The following is a 22,720-nucleotide window of genomic DNA, read 5'->3' on the forward strand; positions in this document are numbered from 1 at the left end:
TGGCACGTTATTTTGGGCAGATGACACTTTGTTTGCACTTAGCTGAACTAAGGAAATTTTTACATGAGTTCTCCAGATCTATGTTGTTCTATGAAATAAAGAAAACACTAAAAACAAATGCTAAAATACAGTCCAATGACTGGATTTCAACTTATAAATGTGGATGTTAAATTATATGTACAGAAATGACGGCTGTCAGATGGATTTCAGTTGACACTTGTTCTTTTCCCTTTGGATTATTTATTTCTATGTGGAACTGTTTGGTTTTCTTTTGAGTATTCTCAAAAGGTGAGATGTGTCTGATGCTTTTAGATCACCCATTAAGGAACCAGGCTCTTTGGAGATAAGTCACCCATTACAAATGGGAAATAAAGGAAAAATAATCAAAGCTGTCCATGTTGAGTTGCCCACATCAGCTCCTAGCAAAGGCTGCTATTAGGCTGAGCACAAATTCAGTTTTGAGACTTCAGCAACCAGCACTGAGAATCAAAGTGTTAGCATGCAGTTTTGAGGTGTAGCCCAAGTCCAAAATGATAAATCCTCTCTGGTTTTCTTCCTCTGGCAGCTGCATTGTCCTTTCCATTGCAGTGTGATGAGTGTCCTTTGCAGGGAAGTTCACGGGCTGGAGCAAACAGTGGCACTCCTCTTCCCATGTCTTTATCTCAATGCTTAAATCATATTAAAAACAATGTCACCATTGTCTCTGGTTGAATGAATTCCTTCACACTGAGCTCTGAGAGGCTGTCAGCTCAGAGATAGGACGTGGCTGTGGTGTTTCAGAAATTCTGCCCAAAGTACATGCCCAGATATGCACTTTTCCTTACACACATTGCTGACTAAAGGCAGAGTTGGGGCAGCCACTCCAAGGTCCAAATTGGAATGGCAGGCATTGGTGAAACAGCTCCATTCTACAAATTTTCAAATATTCCCATAATATGTCTCAGATCTTTTGCGTTGATTATCACATTATATTTTGCAACTTTAAAAAAAATAGTTAACTTCTTTGTTTTTTGAAGGATATACCAAGATTTAAATTTTTTTAAATTTTTTTGCATGTGGTTTATTACTGAAAACACAAATCAGTCTATTGTCCTTGAGACTGGGAGATCTGGAACCAAAAATATAATCTGAAAGTAAAATATGACTCAGCTGCAAGTAATATTAATGGTAATTGCCACTTAGTGATCTTTCAGTTGGTAGAAAACAAACCATCAAAATGATAATTGCAGGATTCACTGGGATTTAGGTTGATTAACAAACTAGACAAACAAGTGGGCAGCAGCCTCTGAGCCAGAGCTGTGGCTCAAGTGGAGTCAGCAGAGCTAATCTGGAATCATGGAGCAAAACCCACTTTATTCCCTTTGCCCAAAGAATGAACATATGCCACGTCGGAAATAGAACAGTTGGAAATAATTTCTGCATGGGATACTGATGAAAAATAGCTGGGAGGGAGAGCAGGGTGATTAAAGGCAGACTTAGGGGTGGGGATGAGCCAGGCTGGCATTAATGGGATCAGGCTGTGTCTGCAGTGACCTGCAGGTGCCCCTGCTCACAGCTTCACTGTTTGTTTATAAATAAATTCAAGGGTGTTTTAAATGGGAAAGAGAAGTGTTAAAGTTGCCTCGTGCAGTGAGCTCTTTAGAACAATTTAGTAAATTTAATATGTTTTCTCCTGAAGTTGAGGAAATTTAATGTTTGCAGTTGTTAAGCAATTTAAGTCTATTTTATTCTTGAGATTTGGGAAATAATGTGTTTTTATGTGTTGGAAATGCAAAATTTCAAGTATACAGAGAATGCATTGCCTATAAACAAGCTGTGAATTACTTTTAAATCATTTCATTACAGTCTCCTGACTCACTGTTCGATGGCACAGTGTTTATTACAAGGTTTTTTCAATCTCAAAGCTTGATTGTCTGTTTCATTGAAATGTGGACCAATTTCAAAACATCTGAACTAAGTTTAATATTATGAAAGAACCCATAGTGGGGGTGAAAAGCTGGAATAGTGACTCTTAAAGTAAGCACCCTCAAGGAAATTGTTCTTTTGCTGTGGTTTGGAGGGACCTGTGTGACAACCTATGGCCTCAATCCCATGGCAGGAACTTTTTTATCTCAGAAAGAAAAGTTCTTTGAGATCATTCATAAATTTTAAATGGGTTTCACATTGCAATCAGGAGCTAATTTTCTTTTCCCATTATCTCCTGCCATTCTGTGCTATGAGAACACTTTGTTCTCTAGAGCAGGCTCACTCACAGAGAGCTCTGGTCCCTCACAGAAACAATTAACTGGGAAAGATTTGGATTTTTGTAGAGATCTTCCCCAGGCGTGCAGGGGAGCAAATCCCACACCCAAGGATGGGTTTCATTCCAGCTTCACATTCCTCGCTTCTGCCTCCTGGATGCACATTGACAGTTCCTGTGACAGAGCAGGATTGAGATCCAGGAAATGTGGCTTTGTAGAGCTGCTCATCCCACGCTGTATTTGAGCACTGTGGGCTGTCTCCAGCATTAAAGATTTATCATTGTGTAGAGCCTCTTGGGTTTTAAATGTGAATGGTTATCTCCTCTTTAATCGCAGTGTTTGCTTGGTGTCTTGTGCCTTTATTTTACATGGCACTCTGCTTGCTTTCCTTGACTTACAGGTGAAATATTTAAGCTTTATTTTATATTTGTTACAAAATAAAAAAAAAAAAAGGAACACCACCACCAGCCACTCTAACTGTTGTTTCCCCTTTTTTTGCCAGTTTGCTGTTTTGTGGTTCACAAGAGGTGCCATGAGTTCGTCACCTTCTCCTGTCCTGGGGCTGACAAGGGGCCCGACACTGATGTGAGTACATTGACATTTCAGACCCTGCTCTGCTCAGATTTATGTTGTTACACCCCCGAGAGTGGATTACAGACAGGATCAATGGGTTCTTCACGACAGATAATTGAGTCCAAGTGGGTTTTAACAGTTGTGAAGTGAACATTTATGGACTGAAAAATCTATTTTTGGTAAGAGCAGTGAGCTTGAGTGTGTGACCAAGAACAGTGTCCTCAGAATGTGACAGCCCCGAGGCGTTCACCCAGCCATGAATCAGCATTTTATTTTCTTTGCTTTATGTTGGATGTATTTGACATTAACAATTCCCAGAAAGGCTGAAGCTTTCTCTGGGCTTTCTTACTATCTATCTTATCTCAAAGTGTATCTTTGGAGCTGTCTCTGGTCCTTGTCTCACTGCACACAAAGATCTGTAGCTCCAGTTAAATGACAATTTAATCTTGAGCCAGCTGGCTTACTGGGTTCTTATTTTATTTTCATGTTTGAGCTAGTCTAGGAGTCTGGCTACTCCCATTCCATCCTGCTCTCAGTACCTCTGTAGCATTTTTGGTCCACAACCAGTTTTTCCTCTCCACACATCTGCCTGCCTGGTGAGACACATGTGCAGGATCTTTGTGTCACCCTGCTGAAATAATAAACTGATCTCGTTTGTTCACATAAAAATAACATTTCTTTGGGTTTTATAAATCCCACTTTACAGTGAAGTAATTTAACATCTGCTTATGGGAACAATACATTCCAAGTGTTCTTTGTCTGAATGGCTTTGTTTTGTTTCTTATCACATATTCATGCTCTAGATTGTAGGCTATTATCTCCTCTGATAAAATGCACCAGAAGAATTTTCCTGCTAGCTTTTAATGAGCTTCTCATGAATTGTTTCAATATGCCAGCCAGGAGGTCAGTGAACAATATATGGGCAGAAGCCACAAGGGGTCTTGGAAAATTTCAGATATTAAAAAGTTCTCTCATCTTTAAATTTAAATATGGGGAAATGTTGAAGAACTGAGAAGAATTTTTAAAACTTCCATTTTAATACATTTCACATAATTTATATTTAGGTGCAGAAGAAAAATGCTAAAGTTAGAAGTGTAATTAAGATAGCAGTGTTCAGTATCTCTTGTTTAGCTGATACAGACCTTTCTGAAAAAACACTTGTTAGGCAAGAGCAAGAAACCAAATTTGTTCTTCAAACCTTTGTTTTCTGAAAGTTCCTGATTTCTTTAAGCTTTGCAGTGGGGCATTTGGCTCTGTAAATGTAGTTAACATTAGAAGCATGCTAAAGCAGGCTTCTGGAGTTGGGGAGTTGTGTATTTGAAATGCCTTGAGCTGCAGAGAGACTGAAACCCAGGTCAGCCCTGCGTGGGTGATGGTCTCACCCTGGTCTGGCTGGAGATGGTTGATGGCAAAACCCCTGTAGGGCCCAAAGGGGCCACAATTCCAGCAAAAGTCTGAACAATTAAAGATATCTGCTGAATTCCTCGTTCTCTGGATATAGTTCATACCTGTAAGCAGTGATTTGTAGGTATGAGCTATGTACCTACATTTTCTGATCAGGAGATGATTTCTGATTTACTTTGGTCAGTCCTAAAACCACAAGGAGAATAACCCAACTCTGGTTTTAGCTTAGTGCCCACTTGTGATGTAGGATATTAATGGAAGTTATTCTTGATTGAGGGATGACACTCATGAGTAGCTCTGCTGTGTCCATAATGAATGGTTTGGCTCTTGAAAGTGCTCTTGATTATTTCTATTTTTTTATAAGATAGTTCTTTGGGGCTGTTCACCTGAAGTTCAGAAATGAGAACACACGTTTTTGTGTGAGACCATTTCATTTTACTGAGAATCTTTTCACGGTGACAGAATCTGTGACAGGTTGTTAATGGTCTTTAATATTGCTGACTGCATTTCATGATGTGGGGTTTTGGGCTCAGTGATTAAATAAATCAGTCTAATGCCTCATTTCTGTATTTGGGTTACCAAATGATCATTTTCAATATTTACACAGCAGCAATTGCTCAAAAACAGTTTGAAGATTAAAAGCAATCAGAAAATAAATATGTTTTATTAAAACTGTGCTACATTAGTGGGTATTATTACACAAAGAGGATTGTAGAATATTATACTTTAATTTACTGAAATGTTTGACTATAATTTCAACCCTTTTACAATTCAGCAACTGATTATTCTCCCAGTTGCTACAAGCTTTGTTCTGAAATGTAGTGTGCTATAAAGCTTATCATAACATTTAGCAGATTTTTAAATATTAAAACATCCTTTTCTAAATTATTTTGTGCAGGTGCACAATTAATTTGTGTACTCAAAAGCTCCAGTGTAACCCTTCCATTAATTGTAAGAGTAATACTGTCATTAATAAAATTAATTTTCCAGAGCAATAATTATAATAATTATAATCATTATATAATAATAATTGTTGTGTATCAGAATAATGTTAAATTATGGTGCCCTGTACTTTTAATGTAAATGAGGCAGTCCTTGCAAAATAATGCCTTAGTAAAGGTGAGTGTAAAAGAGGAAAGCTTAAAATAAGTCTCTTCTTGTTTTACTCAGAGTAGCTGAAATGTGAGGTTGAAATGCCTGTTTGTGCCAAAAGGAAAATAATACTTGGGAATGAAGTGCTCATCCTTGAGTGGCGTGGCAGTGGTGGTGTCTGGGGAGCAATATCCTGTTTCAGTGAAACAAGAAGTCACACAATCAAAAAAATTGTGCATTTCCTTATTACTTGGCAGGGTGTGAGCTCTGCTTTCTTAGCAAAAAGCAGCTCAGGAATTTGTTTTCCTGCTGCCTAACAGCTCTCAACAGAAATTATTCCTCTTCTCTTTATGGCCACCTCTCTGTGTTGATGCTGTTGAGTAGAATTTAACAGCTCCTGCTGCTGCTGCCCTCCTGAGTCACAGCAAGCCTCATCTCCAGTTCAGGTGCTTGCTTTTGGAAGATGCATGATGTTCTTAAAACTATTTGAAGTCATAGATGAAATCCTTAAAACTTTGGTAAATCAGTGTGAAAGTGTAAGAGCAGCCTCAGAAATGGAGTGCTGCTGTAACAGCTTTGTTAAGATGTGTTCAGTATTGAGGAATAATTGGTCAGTTTATTGAAAAATTGAGTTAAATATTTGTTTTCTTTGTTAATGGAATTCAGTGACCAGAAGGTGTCTTTGTTATATATTAAAATGTTCCTAATTACATGCTGCATGTAATTAAAAAAACCCCAAGCATTAATTTAAAATAATGTTTGACTGTATTTTGTGTTTCAGTACAAGTTTATAAGACTTTGAGTGCACAGGAACTCACAGAGCATGGCCTCTGGATCAGCACTATTTCCCTTTCAGATTTTAATAATAGAGAATCCAAGAGAGGATTATGAGCAAAATAAATAGAAATTAAAAAGTGAAAATAATTTAAATTAGAGTGAGTGACTCAACAGTGAATGGATTTGAAATCTGACTGTGTTTGGTGAGTTTTTAGCCTTTAAGCACCTGGGAGAGAATGGATGGGAAGATCCAGATGTGTCCTTAGGAAAATCAAACAGCAAAGCCCTCTCATCATTGCAGGGTAACTGAACACAGGGATGTCAAAGGTGACATGCTGCAATTTCCAAGTCAATTATCCTCTTGATACTGAAATTTTTTGGGAGCTTTATTATCTTAAGCACATTTGAAAGCTCAATGGGAATGTGAACAACTGTGTGGTTCTGTGGGATGCTGCAGGAGTTGGGATATGCAGTTCTAGAGGTCAATAGTTCAGATTTTTTTTTCTATGTGTTAAGATATGGTTTATTAAAACAACAAGAAAAATCATTGAGAGGAAGAAAAAATAATAAAAAAGCAAAAATAAATCAGTGTGGTCATGAAGACACTGCTCAGAAGAAACTGAAGCAGGATTTTCAGTGGATCATGGAGCCACTGCTGGCCCTCTGTGCACCCCTGGTACAAAGGCAGAGATATGACAGAAATCATGATTCTGTTTTTCAGGGAAATGTTTCATGTTGAATTCTGCAGCTCTTCGTTTGGAATTTGGGAAAGAACTGAAGTGTTAAAGGTCATTAAAGCACGATCTTGGAGTATTTTTTTGTCTCTTAAACTGTGACCAGGCCTCTCAAGGGCAGCGTGTGGCCAGGGACAGATAACTCCATAACAGGGCAGGTTTTTGGGTGTGCTGACGGGGAACTGCTGTAAGGGCCTGCCAATACAAGAAATTAAGATTTTTTTTTTCTTGGGGTTTCCCTCTCTCCACAGTGCTGTGGATTTTCCCTGAGATGGGACATGAGCCCTGTGAGGCTCCACTGTGATTTTCATTTTATGGTTTCTGTGATTCTAGAGCTGGGAGGAGAAAGATGGACCCTTAAAAATTCATGTGCTGGGGGACCAGTGGGAAACTCTTAATTCAGAAATGCTGATGTTCAGAGTGGCAGCAGGGGGTTGGGTTTGCCCTGAGGCTCAGGGCGTGCTGATGTCCACATTTACTGCACTTTTGCACTGCTCATTTCATGGCTGGGGCTCTGAGAAAAATGATTTGAAGAATCACCTCTGTACTAAGCCAGAATAAATTATTGTAACTGGTCTGCCCTGGAGGCCTTAGGTGTCTTGACCAGATTTCTTTTTTCGGTTCAGTTCCAGGAAATGCTGAAATATTTTTCTTCTTTTTTTTTTTTTTTTCTGTTTTATTTCCCCCACTGGCATTTAATCATGTTTCTAGATCATATTTACATGTAGGAGGCTGGTTTCAGAGTGGAAAAAGAGAGCTGCTTGACTGGCCTAGGGAATTAAAAAAATCAAACCAAACTCATGAGGAGAAAAGGCAGTAACTGGAAGCACAGTATTAAGATTTACTATAGAACTAGTTAAAAAGGGATTTTAATCAGAAAGCTTTGCAGTCTTTTTCCTAGGATAATGAAATGCAGCAGCAGGGCTTGTCTGATTTGCTTTTAACTCTGTCGTTGTTTTGTGCAATGGAAAACAACTGTTATAAATATTGGACATCTTGAGATTGGAACATAATTTGATAAAATATTACAGAATCATGGAATCACTTAGCTTGGAAAGGATCTTGAAGATCACCAAGTCCTACCATATCTCACTAAGGTTTGGGGGCAGGTTTATTGCTAATCTGAATTTGGAGTAATAGGCAGTCTTGTCCCAGAAATATTTTCTTTTTAATTAAGATGAAAACCTTCTTGCTTCATCAGAAAAGATCTACAGTTGCAAGGAGACCTGGCAAGAAGCAGTTCACTGCTTGCCAGATTAACAAAATTGTTCTCTTTAAAAGAAGCCTGTATGGATTTTTGGAAGTGATTCTTAAACAGCTCTGATGCAATTTTTCATTGCATTCCCTAAACAGAAAATATGAAGCCCCCTATATTTACAGATTAAGGAAACAACTCAAAGTGTTTGTATGTCTGTGGTTTCTAATTATGATAATTATTAATCACATTGATTCTGTTTGCAATAATCATTATTAGATGCAGGCAGTAGGTAATATTCTTAATAAAAAGCAATTACAATGCTAACATATTTTTGTCAAAATATGGTGTTCCTTGCTATATTACCACAGCCTTTTCCCCAAACGCATGTCCTGGATAACCAAATCAGCATGATCACAGTCAATGCAGTAGGCGATACTGAAGGAGCTGAAAATTTTTATTCTTTCTGTTACTTGTCATAAGTGCTTTAAAACAAATTTACAGGACAGAAAAGATAGATACAAAAAAAAACCCAAAAACCAGACAGATACAAAAAGATAGATTTTTTTTTAACAGAAAGATAATTTTTCTTACAAATATAAGCATTTTCTTGCTTGTTGTTACCCTGCCTTTTGGATCTCTGGAGAGTATCCAAATCAGTTTATGGAGAAATAAAGGTTTCATGCCTATGGTTTTAACTTCAAAGCCCTAAAATGTAATAGTGGGGGAAAGTTGCTTGGTTTTCTAATGTTTTAATTGTTTTTTTCCCATGGTGCTGTGTGGCTCATTACAAAGTGTGGTTATGTTGAAATGAAATTCCAATTTGAACAGAATCAGTGCAGAGGTAAGAAAGATTATTTTTAATGGAAGGCAGAGAAATTAAAGAAGGGAACCTCCCCAAAAGGGCTCTGTGCATCCTGGGGAACACTGGGCTCATTTTCCTCCAGCACTGGGAGGAGGCTCTGGGCACAGAGTTCATGGCATTGCCCATCCCTGCCTGTACTGAGAAGTTTGTGGCACTGCTCTCCTAAATGCCTTCTTCTGAGTGGCAGCTTCCCAGGTTACCTGAAAGCAGTTCTTGTGCTGGAGTGTGTTTGAATTAATCATCCCCCGAGAAAACATGTGTACCTTCTATTCCTAAATTAAAGCACAGGCTGCTTTTATTGCAGCTGAAATGGCTTTTAGCTACAGTGAACATTCCTCAGCAAAAGCAGAATTAAATTTCAAAGGAACAGGTTCATGAACTTTTATAACTACTGGTAATTCCCACCTTTTCCCTGCAACCCAAGCTCCAAACTGGCTCTGTGTCCATCTGCATGGAAAAATTTCCCCGCAGTGTGAAAGGAGCTGTGTGAATCCTCTCCTTGAGCACCCCATGGGAAGGAAATCCGTGGTGGGTGGCTGCCTGCACAGTGTGTGACTCCAAGGAACATTTGCTCACATCCTCCACTGCAGCCCTTCAGGCTTTCAGTTCATGGAGTTTGTGCTGAGATGCTGGGAGTGCAGTTTAGGCTTTTGTTACAGCCTCTGAGATTTGAAAGTTCATAGCTTTTTATTTATAAGGAATGTATTTTTTATTTTCCCAATCCACAACAGTGCAAGTGCTGAATAGCTGTATCATAAAATTTAGAGTTTATATTTTTCTTTTGAGCCTTTTCCTGTGCAATATATAATATAATATAACCTAGGTGATGCTACTAAGAGTTAATCACTGAACAGAGCTCTGCTCAGACAGTTGGGAAATGTATATAAATGATGAGCCTAAAAATATCCCTGATTTTCACAAGTTAGCACTGCAGAACAATTAGGCAGTGGGACTATAAAAGGAGAGCTCACAGCTAAGTTATTCCCAGTAGTAAAGAGAAATCTTGTGGATAGGGTGCAGTTGTGATGGCAGCAACTCCTGGGTGCTGATTTTCACCATCAAAACTCTTTCTAACTCCCCAAATTGAAGTTGGCATGACTCCAGCAGCACTTATTTTCCAGTTGTTAAGAATATATTGAGTTTTGTGCAATTTGGGTTGAGATTCATTATTTCCTAGTCAGCTTTTGTTTCCCCTTGGCAAAAGTCTCTTGTGTCAATCTTTAACTCTGTGTAAATGTGCTGATATTTGGGTTTAGAGGGGCAGAATGCCCAAGAATTACTAATAACCTGTTTTGTTACATGAGAGATCATGTGTAAAATGCACCATAGACATTTCTATCAGGTTCCACCCCCAAAACTATGTGGGTTTTAAAATAAAAAAGAGTGATTATGGCACACTGATCTCAGTAGCTGGAAGAGACACAGACAGACCACTGAGAGAGCCTTGCAGAACGCTGGCAATTTTTAGCACTGTCTGTTTGTTGAGGTGGCACTTCTTGCACCAAAATTAGATTCAGTCTTAATTTGGAATAAAAGAAGTGGGCTAATTTTGAAAAGCACTGCAGATCCCATATGCTCAGAGTGATTTTAATGTGTCACCAGCGTGTCCCCATCTCAGGGAGTGGCTGGGGCTCTGTCCTTGGGGTGCTGCAGATGTTTGCTGGTCTCTGCTGAGCTGAGGTGGCCTCAGCTCCTTGGTGTAAATCAGAGCTCCAGCAAAGCTCCTCTGGGGGTGGGGAGGAAGGAACAGCTTGTACTCTCAGGAGGGAGCAGAGCTCTTTCATGGAGGTGCTGTGACCCTGGAACAGAGAGATGAGAGAGGAAAAAGCAGGGAGGGGAGGTGGGGACGTCCTGGCTGGGGAGGAGCAGCTGCCACCCTCTTCCACTGCAGCTCCCTTTCTCCACCAGCTGCTGGGAAAGCACCAAGGAAGTTCTGCATGAAAAAGAACAGTTTGGTTCCTTCCTGGCCACTGCTCTTGTATTTTCTCATTTTCACTGCCCATTAGTGGGGTCATACTCTGAAGAGGTCCAAACAGCTCACAGGTTTTTCTTCAGCCTTTGGGAGAGATAGGATTTGTCTTGAAGCAATTAGTGATCTCAGGGAACGTGTATTAACTGTTATCTTAATATTCTGTCATTTTACAGTTGATCTGGTTTCTCTGGCAGCCCAATGAAACTTGATGCAAACAGATTTTGAGGCAGAGGTGCATTACCTGTGCTGAAAAACCAATTCCTGATGCTTCTGCTGAACTTAAGACAAAGCCAGTCATGATTCCCTTCATAATTTGATTTTTGCTGCTCCCTTGCAAATAAATTAACTGTGGCATGGCCTATGTAATTAATGAACCTCAGTCCTTAAAGTACCAGTGATCAGTGCTGAGCTCATAAACTAAAGGCAGAAGCATATCATAAATTCTGCTAATGAGAATTTAATTGATGGAAAAGTCAGAGATTGATTTATTCCTTTTCCTTTCTGTCCCCATGAGAACAGTACCTGCTGAACTGAGGATGAAAGAAATGTCTCAGTGTTGGGAACACCATTGTAATCTGTATCAAAGCACCTTCAGGTCTGTTTCTATGGCAACAGGAGCATCAGACCAGCAGAGAACGGACCAGAAAGGAGATAAAAGCCTCTACAAAAATAGCTGTAAGAAGTGGCTGCATAGCTTTGGCTACTTTCCTTTCTTTTTTTAGAAAAGAAAGAAAAAAAAAAAGCCCAAAACCTGGAGTTTTTTGAAAGCTGGTTATTATTTAGGTTAGAACCTATTAGCCGTGAAGTACTGTAGAATGTAGTAAATTATTAACTTCAGGGACATTAATTAAAGAGTTTATCAAAAAGAAAGTAGTAAAATTAAGCTTAATAGAAACAGTATAATTTTTAAAAGCAATTTCTATGTAACCCCTCTTGAAAAGGCATTTTCTAAATCTTAAGGTCTTCGTTCCTTTTCTAAAAGTTATAATAAGATGAGAAATGATCCATCTTTGGTCTGCAAATAGCTTTTTCTCCTATCCACCTAATTGCTTTATTATCATTAAATTGAGCACTTGGTGTCTAATTACAATGCTGGGAATTGTAAATCACAGACTGGAGTCCATGGGGTCAATATTCTTCATTTTGTGTTGCCAGAGATTGGGTAAAAATATGTGAAAAGGAATAAAAAGCTTTTTCCTCCATCTTTCAGATGGACTTTGGTCATTCCAGTGGGAAAAGTGGCCTGGAAAATCACAGGCAGGTGCAGTTTGAGAGTCTGATTTCTTGGAATGAAGAGCAAATGATGATTGATTGGACAGGGACTCCAGTGAGCACCAGAGAATGGCTCCTTTTAGGGTGCATGTACAAGTAGAGATGCATAAAAATTCTGATTTACCCTGTCCAAAAATAGGATAAAAATCAACCTGACTGCAGTGACGAGGTTTGAGGGAGTTAGGAACAGACTGGCATGAGAATATATAGAAAACCTATGTTAAATAGGCCATGCATAAACACATGGAATGTTTTTGGGGGAGGTTCTTCATTTCTTTGACCCAGGTTTTATTCTACAATAAATTTTTCCCATAGAATCATTTGAAACCTGGGATTATCCCAAATTATATTTTATTTCCTGCAAAAATTACTGACATTTAATTAAGGACAATTTGAGTCCTACAATCTTACAATGCAGCAGGAAGAAGACCTGGGCATTTCTTCTTATAAATAGCTTTGTGAAATTCTTTCTTACTCAAAATCCACTTTTATTTTCCAAGATCTCTATTAGTACCTACAGATTGACCTAGTTATGAGTAGAGATGTTTGATTGTTACATCTGAAGCCTGAAGTTCCATTCCTCAATGCATATTAATGTCATTCCCTTTTTAAAACTATATTAAACTATATTAAAACAATATTATTTTTACTTTTCTTGAGAAAGAAAACTAAGAATTTTAATAACCAAAGGCTTTGATTTTTGTGGTTATTCTCAAATTTTCAGGGATTTTTTCTGTCATGTTGATCTTGTTCTACCAAAATTCAGTTGTCAGTTTTGAAATGAAGTCAATACTCTGCTTTAATACCAAATAGGATAGGAGTCAAAATACTTTGGTATTTAGACTTTGGGAGAAGCAGAACCAAAAAAAGACAGAAGGATAGGAAAAAAAAAACCCAAACCCACTAGAAATAAAGCATTCCTGTAACTTTTAGGAGAAATGGATAAATCCCTCAGAGTTTTGTTTAACATCTGCTGCTTGCCTCTCCATGTGCCAAGAGCATGATTGGACCATTCAGGAAAATAAAAAGAACTCTGCAATCAACAGACTTTGTTCAATATTCCTGCACAAAGGGGACTCTCCATAAATAATACGAAAGACTTTGGTCACACACAAATGGGTTTATATTTAACATGTTTGATTTAGAAACCTGCCCACACAGAGGTAAAATTAAGAGAAATAGAAACACTTTTTTTTTTTAAATTTGCTGGAAGCGCATTATAGAGAGGGGGAGAAAATGTTCTATTCTCCCATTCCAGACTAATTCTTTGCTCTTCTGTGAGAAGGTGCAGCTGTTTACTGATCTTACAAGCTCAAATCAAATCAAAGTGGTTCCCAGAGCTTTGTGTTTGGCAGCAGCAAAGCCCCGGGGTCAAACGAGGAGACAGCAGCAGCCCAGACCCCAACTCCTCCAGGCTCCTCACGAGGAGTTCTGTGTCTAAATCAAGTCACTTCAGTGACATAACAGTCCAGAAATGGCTCCTCTAATAAAACTTTATTTTCAAGTAGTTCTAAAATAAACGAGGAAAAAAGCAGGGTTTTATTTTCTCTCCCTTCAGCCGTCCTCACACTGCATTTCATTTTCCTGTCGCCCTGCTCCTGTCACAGCAGCCCCTCCCTCAGGTTCATTACTGCTTGTTTTGCCAATAATCTCGGGATACACTCCAAGAATTTGGGTTATTACTCACTGCAATAAAAGACCAATGCATCTTCATCAATACAGCCTTCCAAAAATTAAACCTTTCCTGAAGTTGGGGTTCAAAAGGATCACATTAAAAATCAAGTTCCTCCTTCAAAATTAGCAGATTTTTTTTTTTTTGCTTCTGAAAATGTCATGCATGAAGGTATCTGGAATATGAGATTTATTTTTTTAATTAAGGCCTTTTGGCAAAATGTGCCCTACTGTAAAGGGGCTGTGGAATTCCTCATCCATGCACATGCAGGCATGTGCACACAGATATTGTTCATTTTCCATGCTCATTAGTGTTTGTGTTCCCCAGCAGAGCCAACAGGAGCTGCAAGGAGGCACTTGGTGCTTTTGAAAATTAGGTTAATAAATCAACACCTGATGTGGGAGTTTGTGAGGGTGTTCTGTGCTGTTCAAAATACAAGATATTTACTGTTTGCACTGGATTTTTGTTATGCAGTTGTGTGCCTGCTTGGGCAGAAATGTCATATATCTAAAAGTATTTATGGCATATATTTATTTTAAAAACATTGCAGTTCCACAAATACCTGGGTGGAAAAAACCTGCAGTACTGAAAGTTATGTGGCTCAGCATTCCAGTTTTAAGAAATCACTTGTTTGTCAAGGGAAAGCTCAGTAAAAATGAGAACTGCTCTTAACTGCAGGGGCCGGCAGCTGAGATTTGTAGAATGTTCCGAATGCAAGGTACTGCTTTGGCAGTCTGGAGGGTGAAGACAAATTCAGGGAAAGGTCTGGGAAGCAGTGAGTTTCCAAGCATTTCTAACATTAGTACAAAATTTGCATCTGAGTCAGTGGGAGTCTTTGGTGCTTAATGAACTGTGCTTGATTTACAAACTTGGTATTTAAACTGTTTCTTTAACGCAGAAATAAAGAGTGTGTGAGGTTTACAACTGCAAGAAAAGCTTAAAAGATGCCAAATAAACTGTGCTGCATCTATTCCACTCGGAGCCCTCAGGAAAACGTTGATTGTACAAAAGTGTTCAGTGCATTTCCTACAAAATCCCAGGCAGGAAGAGCTCTGGCCTTGGTGGTGATGGCACCAACTGCTGGAGAAATGATAGGGAGTGATGCCTATAAAACCAGATAAAAAATTTATAGTTCATTTAGTAGGAAATGGAATTTGAGATGCTGCCGTGGGTTTAGGGTGTCCTCCCACAGTCCTTGGGATTTAGGAGACTCAAATAACCACAGCAAGGAGAAATTTCTTCTGCAGGTGCAGAACTGGGCTCTCAGTTCCTGCAGTCACCACCATCAGCTGGGCATTTGCTGCAGCTGATTTGAGTAAATGTGCCCACCATCCCCATCTTTTTTGCCTAAAATACAGAGCTCAGCTGTCACCCCATCTTTTTTTTATAAGCTTTGCAGCTTTTGTATATGTTTTATTCATTGTGATTAAAAAGAGGTGGAGTTGTAAATAAGGCCAATGGCAGGAAACTGTTGGTTCAAAAAGCTTCCTGGAATAACAATTTCAAAAAGCAGACTAGGGAAAAGAGCTTTAACTGGATTTCTCCAGTCTTCCCAGCCTTGTGCAAAATCATCTGAGTACAGCCAGTTTTTAAAAGACTGTTAATGTTATTTTGACTTAAAAGATGATAACTTAGAAGTGAAGTTTGTCAATAAAGGGAGAAAACAAATCGGTTGTAATCGAAAAAACAAAGGAAAAAAAGAATTATGTCCTTGCTAATGATAGTCCATAATTAGATCTCCTTAATGGATGGGTAGAATAATCTATTTAATTGTAACTATAGTTTGTGATAGATTACTGTGCCTTATTGTATTATGTCCCTGTAATGAAAGAACCAGCATTACTTTTGTAGTAAATAAATGTTTCTCAGAATGCATTTTTCAATTTTCTCAATTTACTCATAATTTGTGTAGGACATCATGAAGTTTTTCCTTATTTTTTCTAATGGGACTAGTCTTTTGATCCTTTGATAGAAACTGCCTCAATTTCTCAGTTATGCAGCAAAGGTTTTGGCCTTCTTTATTTTCAAGTATATGCTGCTGCTATTTAGTGATTTATCCTTCACTGGCAAGTTGAAATGTTCTTTATCTACAGCCTAATTAAACTAAACCATATACCATCTGTGTCTAGTTCAATTAAAACAAATTGGACAGATTGACCTCCTTAATACTGTTCAAAGCATTTTATTAGTCTGTAGAGTCCCTTCAAGATAACTTGTTACCTCCTGAGACAATACTTGCTGTCTGCTTGAAAAAAGCTGGGGGGAAAAAAAGTCAGTCTGCATGAAAATGGAAAAGAAATGTTCATCTTTCCATTTAAAACCAAAGAAAAGAGTAAAACCCCTGTGGAGGAACATCAGGTGGAAAGGAGCTGTGCAAGCAGTCCAGGCAGTCTTTGACACCCTGCTTTAATGGACATTTCTCCTCAGCTTTTATTCTCTTTTACATCTTTGCTGTGGGGTTTTCCTGGTTTGTTTGTTTGTTTTCGGAGCTCTTTGGGCAGGTGAAGGTGAAAGGACCAGTTTTCCACAAAGAAATACAAAGCTGCTCTTACTACAGACAGAATATTTTACTTGGGCAACAGAAATGTTCCTTTTGTATCTTGACTTGGCAAATGCTCCATGCAATGCTTAAAACAGGGAGATGTGAAAATCCTGATATATTTGAGCATTTCCTCTGTAACTTTTCTAATGAAAATCAATAGTGTTGAATTATTCCAGTACATCTGTGCTTTAGGTGGTGTCTTAAGTTGTATTCCTACCTAAGTGATTTCTGGGCATGTCCTCTTGATAAACAGCAGAAGATAAAACCAGTAAATGCTGAAGGCTTTTAAAGTTATGACCTGCCTTCACTGACCATGGTGGTCAGATGTAATAGTTCTTTTCTTCTCTGGCTAAAATGAAATATGATTTTTGATTCTTCTGTTGTGATTCAAGGGATTTTCGCTTCAACTTTTCGTTTGTTTCAGTGTTTGCTTGCTCTATTTAATTCAGCTTTTAATGCAAACATTTTAATTGTTTGTTTCCCCATTGAGCCCTGACTCTGCCTTTGTCTGATCAGGAATGATCAGGAATTGACTGATCAGGAATTCCTCTCCAGTGCAAACCCCCCGTTTGCCCTTCCCTGGCCATGCAGATGGTGTTTCATTGCTTGCTGGGAATAGTCTCTGCAGAAGATGCTGCCAAAGTGCCTTCATTAACTGGCTGGCAGAAGTTTTGAGCAGTTAACCACCTTTCCCTCAGATGGTAAAATCATTTTGTTTGGCAAATCATTTGGATGTAATGGCCTTCAGAGCTCGTTTGCAGCTCTCCTTGGAGGAGGGAGAACTGGTGAACGCAGCAACGTGCTCAGGTCTTGTCAGCAGCAATGAATTTCCTGAGATTTGATACTTCTGCTATTCATAGTTCATCCAGGAGAGCGAGTTAAAGATGGAAAAGAGAGTAACATTTTTATCCTTCAGATTAGTTAGTTGTAAATAACTCTTCATCAAACTTCAAGAACTGTCAGCCTTAAGCAAACATTTCTTTAATAGCATGGTTGAGACTAAAGCACTTTGTGCCTTGAGCTGCTTTACTGAGTTGGGTTTTCCTTTGGGATATTCACTGCCCTGCCCTTGCATAAACTTGCTGCTTCCAGAATGAAGCAGCTCTGTGATCATATCCTGAGATGCTGAGACTGTGCAATAATATTCCATAATTTTCTTTAAAACTCATTTTAATGAACTTTTATAAGAAATTGAATTATTCTAAAAAAAAAGATAAAAAGAAAAAATATTTTTGTTTATGATACAGAACAACAGAGAAGACAAGCAATAATCTTTGCTGACTATTTGGGTGATTCAGTGAAGGCTGACTGAGCATCTGTTAAGCAATTTAAAGTTGAAGACAGCTACAAAATTCATCATCCTGCAACAAAGAGGGACATTTAATTCCATTGTAAATATGTAAGATGTAAATTGACTAAAGCTCTGTGTTACGGTGAGTAAATTGAGTTTGAATTCATTAAGAACTTTGAAACAATCATCAGGTCAGCAATGAATCATTAACAAATGCAGAAGCAGGCTTTCAATATTAGCCCAGGTTTTGCTGAGGCTTTGCCTCTTATTTCTAATTTTTGGAAGGAAACTGCCTGTGTCATGTCAGGGGACTCAGTGCATCCTCCAGGTTGGACTTTTCCTCTTAAGCCGTGTCAGAGCAATGATTCCATCTGCTGCTTTGTGCTCCTGATGTTTCCCAGGGGTCAGGAGCTGTGTTTGGGTTTGTGCTGAGCATCCCTGAGCATCCCTGAGCATCCCTGAGGCTCTGCAGCCCCAGCCAGGAGGGCTCAGCCTGACACCCCAAACTCCCCTCTCAGCACATCCCTGCAAGGGGAGGACCTTTCCACACAGATGTTTTACAAACTGGCAGTGACACAGAGGAAATGAGTCCTGCCTGGATCCCACAGGATCCTGGAGAGAATTCCCACCCTCCTGACCTCAAATGGGATCTGCACCCCTGCTCTGCAGAGCTCTCTGCGTGCACAGGGCACTGTGAAAATAAAAGGTCTTTGCTTCTCAGCCTCAGGAAATGTTTGTGGGGATTCAGTTTTCCAGTTGGAGATTTGGAGAATAAGCTTTCTGGTGTCTGACATGATCTCAGTTGGTTGGAGCCAGAAACACCAAGGTTTTGTTTGATCCCTGTTTGGGCTGTTCCCTTTGGAGTTGGGCTCAATGATCCTTGTGGGCCCCTTTCACCTCACAACATTTTGGGATTCTCCAATCAAGAAGAAAACCAACCCCTTCCTTAACAAGGGCTCCATTTGGGGTGTTGCAGTGAGATATTTCAGGCATTTATTTCAAGGCCATGTGAGAAGACTGTACCTTTCAAAGACACTGAATATTTAAAATCAGTGTTCTAGGAGGTCCTGAATCCTCAAGGGACAGTTTAATAACTTCAAGCTAAAATATTGCAAAATTAAAAAAAAATATTCCAATCAGTTTTTTGTCTCCTTAAAATAACCCAGCTGTGAAACTGAAGTACATGGTACTAAGTGTTCTTTGTTCAGAGTTTAAAAATAATTCAAAACCCCAGGGGTCTGGAAGCAGATGTCTGCTTCAGGAATCATAAGGCCCCAAAACTGGGAGCATCTCCTTATCAGCACACTGATTTCAGAGTTGTGTGGCACCCACCAATTCACTGAGAAAGTTTCTTTTTCCACTGGTTAAAACTTCATTTTCAGTGATCAAGGGTGTGGTGGCGTTTTTTTTAAATTTGTTCTGAGTGCTTGGGATAATCATTGTTCCAGTCTGATCCAGCATCCTCAGATATGTCACAGAATCATAGAATGGTCTGGGTTGGAAAGGAGACACATATGGATTCATGTATTTATATATTTATAAAAATAATCCAGTCCCTATAGGATGGTGCAAAGAGAACCTGCTCTTCCCATATCACTTCCTGTGACATCTCCAAATTTCTGCTTCAGTTCTGCTGTCTCCAGTTAATTTCTGCTCCTTGTTCCTTTGCCATATTTTCCCCCAAACAATCCTGTCACATTCAGTGGCTCTGTACAGGGATGTCTCTCTCTGACTGGAGGAGTTGAGTTTCAAGTTAATATTGCCATTTAACCCTGAACTTCCAGAATAAATCACCATTTTATTGGATTGACTACTTGCTCTAAACTCTCCATTTCATGATGCTGTGGGCATGATAAGTAAACTGGCAATATGCGAGCACAAATACATGTTATCAAGGAAAGCTTTAGGTTAAGGATTTTTGTTGCTTTTTCATTAACACCAGACTAATTAATACTTTCCTGTGGAGTTTTTCATCCACAGCTTTTGTCATTGTTCATTTGTTAACCTGCAGTTTATGTAAATACAGTTCTCTGCAGAGGTTTTAAACATAATCTTACTTCACAAACATTCAGCATTCATATTTTGGGCTTTATTTCAGTCCATGTATTCAACATTGCTTTATTTAACAGGGAAAGCTTTGATTTTAAAAAGCATTTACCTGGTTTACTGTGTCTGATTAGACATGAGAACATTTTTCTGTTGAATTTAATATCATTGCTTAGTACAGTCTTGGGGCAGGCAGAAAAACTGCTTAATTGTGTTACTTTAATTATATTCTCTGTGTTTGTTGGGAAGCACAGCTTTTACAAGAAGTGGATTGCTGATTCTCTACAAAATCAAACCTTGACTCAGTGATAACCTGTTTTCTAAACTGAGGCCTCTCAACCGTGGCACATTAAAAAATTAAGTCTCACAAGGTTGCATATTTTAGGAGACACTTGAGCATATCTGTGCTGATTGTGAGTGTTGGGGCTGAAACCTACAAAACCCAGACTAAAAATGAACTTGTTCAGTGAGTCAGAAGGTTGAGCTGCATCAGGAGTCAGACACCAGTGGTGAATGTATTGAGAGAGGAGCTGGTAGGTAGAGGAAAAATGATAAAAATGATCAGCCAGGGGCTTGGACAAAGTCACTTGTACAGTTTTAAATCTGTATTTTATTAACCTCTCTCACCACCCATGGATCAGCAGCAGACAGTGGGGCCCAGCCAAAGCCCCAAAGTGCAATAATGGAACCATGTCATAAATACTAGGGGAAAAAATGCACAGATGTGGGACTTCAAATTAATATTTCTCCATCATGAGAACTGCTTGAGTTTTATTTATGGAGCGCTTGGGAATTGTTCTTTTTGCAGGGTGAGACTTCAGGTGTTTTTTCTTTCTTATCTATAATGCAGTGTCATACAAAAAATAATAAGGAAGAGAAAATCTGACTCATGGCATCTGTATTTGTCTGTGGAATAAGTGGCTCAGTGGTGGCTGTTGCACAGATAAATGTCATATTTGATCAAACCTGTTGTAATTCTTTCTCTTGGTCTTAGGCATGGACTGGTGTGCTGATAGAGGACTGTCAGTTGCATAATGTAAAATCTCAGGAAAATAGTTCAGTGCCTTCCAAATGGAATTATTTTGTTCTTGATTAAAAAATAAAAGGTGGGAAGCCTTTATTTTGCATTTTTAAAATTTATTTTTGAGGGTCTAGAACAGTGGTTACTGCAAAATCTTCAAAAAAACCCCCTGGCTGTTCTGGTACAGCTCCTGCTCTGGGAATCTGATGTGGCATGTCAAAACCCAGGTTTGCTGTGACCTTTGAGGCTGCCCAGATCACTCTGTGGGGAAGATTTCCACCGTGTCTGGCATTGACTAATAAGTTAACTGGATTGTGCTGGGCTGGCTGGTGCTGTTTTCTGTTGGACAATTTATTTTGCTGGTTGACAGGCTCAAAATTTACTCTCTTTCTGAAGAACTTATTGAAAAAAATGTTGTTGCTGTGGTAATAAAACATGTGTAAATGCTTTAATAGATCTTTTCTGATAGTTCATATAATACAGAGATGAGAATGTGCCTGCCTGTACAGGGAAAATTCTGTGGTTCTTTTAGATGCTTCCCCATTAATAATAATAATAAAAATAATAATAAAAATAATAATACAGCATGGAGCTGTGTTTATACTTCGTGTACTTAAACTTCTATCAAGCTCTGGTAACAGCTTTTCTCTTGATCCTGTGTTCCTGCTGCAGAGTAGCCTCATTTGTTTTGCCTGACAGGAAATATGTAAAAAAATAAAAATAATAGCACAAGACCATGCTCTGTCACACTTGAAGTAGCTGTGGGAGTTGAAAGGAATGAGACTTGATAAATTAATGATGCTGAGTGCTGAAGGCAAATGGGGAAGTGATGAATGGAAGGAGAGAGGTGCCAGTCTCTGATCCTGTGATTGACAAGCCAGGCACAAAGGTAATGGCAGCAACTGGGGGCAAGGGGAGAAGGCAGTGAATGAATTGAAAGCAAATTGGTGAATTTGGGACCAAAAGTAACAGTGATTCATAGAGACACATTTGTTTTAATCACTTTTAAAACCATGTTTAGCTTAGAGGAGACAATATGATTTTGTAAATACTTAACACTGTCATTACTTTTTTAATCTTGTAACCATGTTTCATTTTACTGCAAATTTAATTTGACTTTTCTAACTGATATTTTTTATGAAACTACCTTTTTATTTTTTTGAACTGATCTTATTTCTGAGCTACAATTTATTTTTTCTTAAATAATGCATCTGTATAGATTTCTGTGCCAGATGCAGTCGGTCATGATCAGCTGTGGGATTTCTTGTGCTTTAGACTTTTGTCACCTTGCTCACAATAACCCAAGGCAGGTTGTTTAATGTTAAGTCAAAGTCTGTTGCAATGCTGGAGGAGAATCTTAAGGCACAGCACTAATAATTGGCAGAGGTGCAGGCAAAGTCTGTCTGGGCTGGGAATTGGGTTTGATTTGGCTTTGATTGCATGTCAGAGTAAGTCCACATCAAGGGGGGTCAGACTCCTGCCTCGCCCCAAATGCACTCTGAGATGGGGATTGCTGCTGCTCTGCCTGGCAGCAGAAATGCTGAATTAGTGGGGGTTTCTGGTACCAGATAAATTTATTTCCTTGTGTTGAAGGGCTGGTAGAAATTCTCAGATAACTTCTTGCAGTCAGAGGATCTCCAGAGCGTGGCCTTTCCTTCCTCAGCAGCTCACTCACAGAAAATGCTTGAGCAGCTCGTTCTCAGCAGCTCCAGCCCTGCAGTGCAGCCAGAATAATCCTCGTTTGTGGGGCAGAATCCCTGTTTGTGGGATGGATGATTTGTGCCTCGTGGCTGAGCTGAGGTTTGCCCTTCCATAGCTCATGTCCCACATTATTTGTCTGGAATTAATCCCAAGGGTGGGAGGTGCAAAGTCAGCGACCACTTTTGGCTTCAAAAATATGTCAGATTCCAAAGGCACCTGCAAAGGCTGAGTGTGCTGAGGAGTGCTTTGTCATTGTCCCTGCCACTGTTTCAAGGCACTAAAGCTGCCCATAAATCTCAGAAACGGGCAGTGGAGAGAGCTCT

At 39.1% G+C, this 22,720-nt stretch overlaps 1 protein-coding gene across 2 annotated transcripts in view; it reads left to right on the forward strand.

The window, feature by feature from the left end:
* Window positions 1–22,720, forward strand: part of PRKCA (protein kinase C alpha) — a 146,175-nt gene that overhangs the window by 56,044 nt on the left and 67,411 nt on the right. For both annotated transcript variants that reach the window (XM_064395256.1, XM_064395255.1), the window contains exon 3: window positions 2,743–2,825. In XM_064395256.1, the coding sequence (XP_064251326.1) occupies window positions 2,743–2,825 (83 nt within the window). The remainder of the gene's footprint in view (window positions 1–2,742; window positions 2,826–22,720) is intronic.

The sequence above is a fragment of the Passer domesticus genome, chromosome 20 (assembly GCF_036417665.1).
Source record: "Passer domesticus isolate bPasDom1 chromosome 20, bPasDom1.hap1, whole genome shotgun sequence".
Lineage (NCBI taxonomy): Eukaryota > Metazoa > Chordata > Aves > Passeriformes > Passeridae > Passer > Passer domesticus.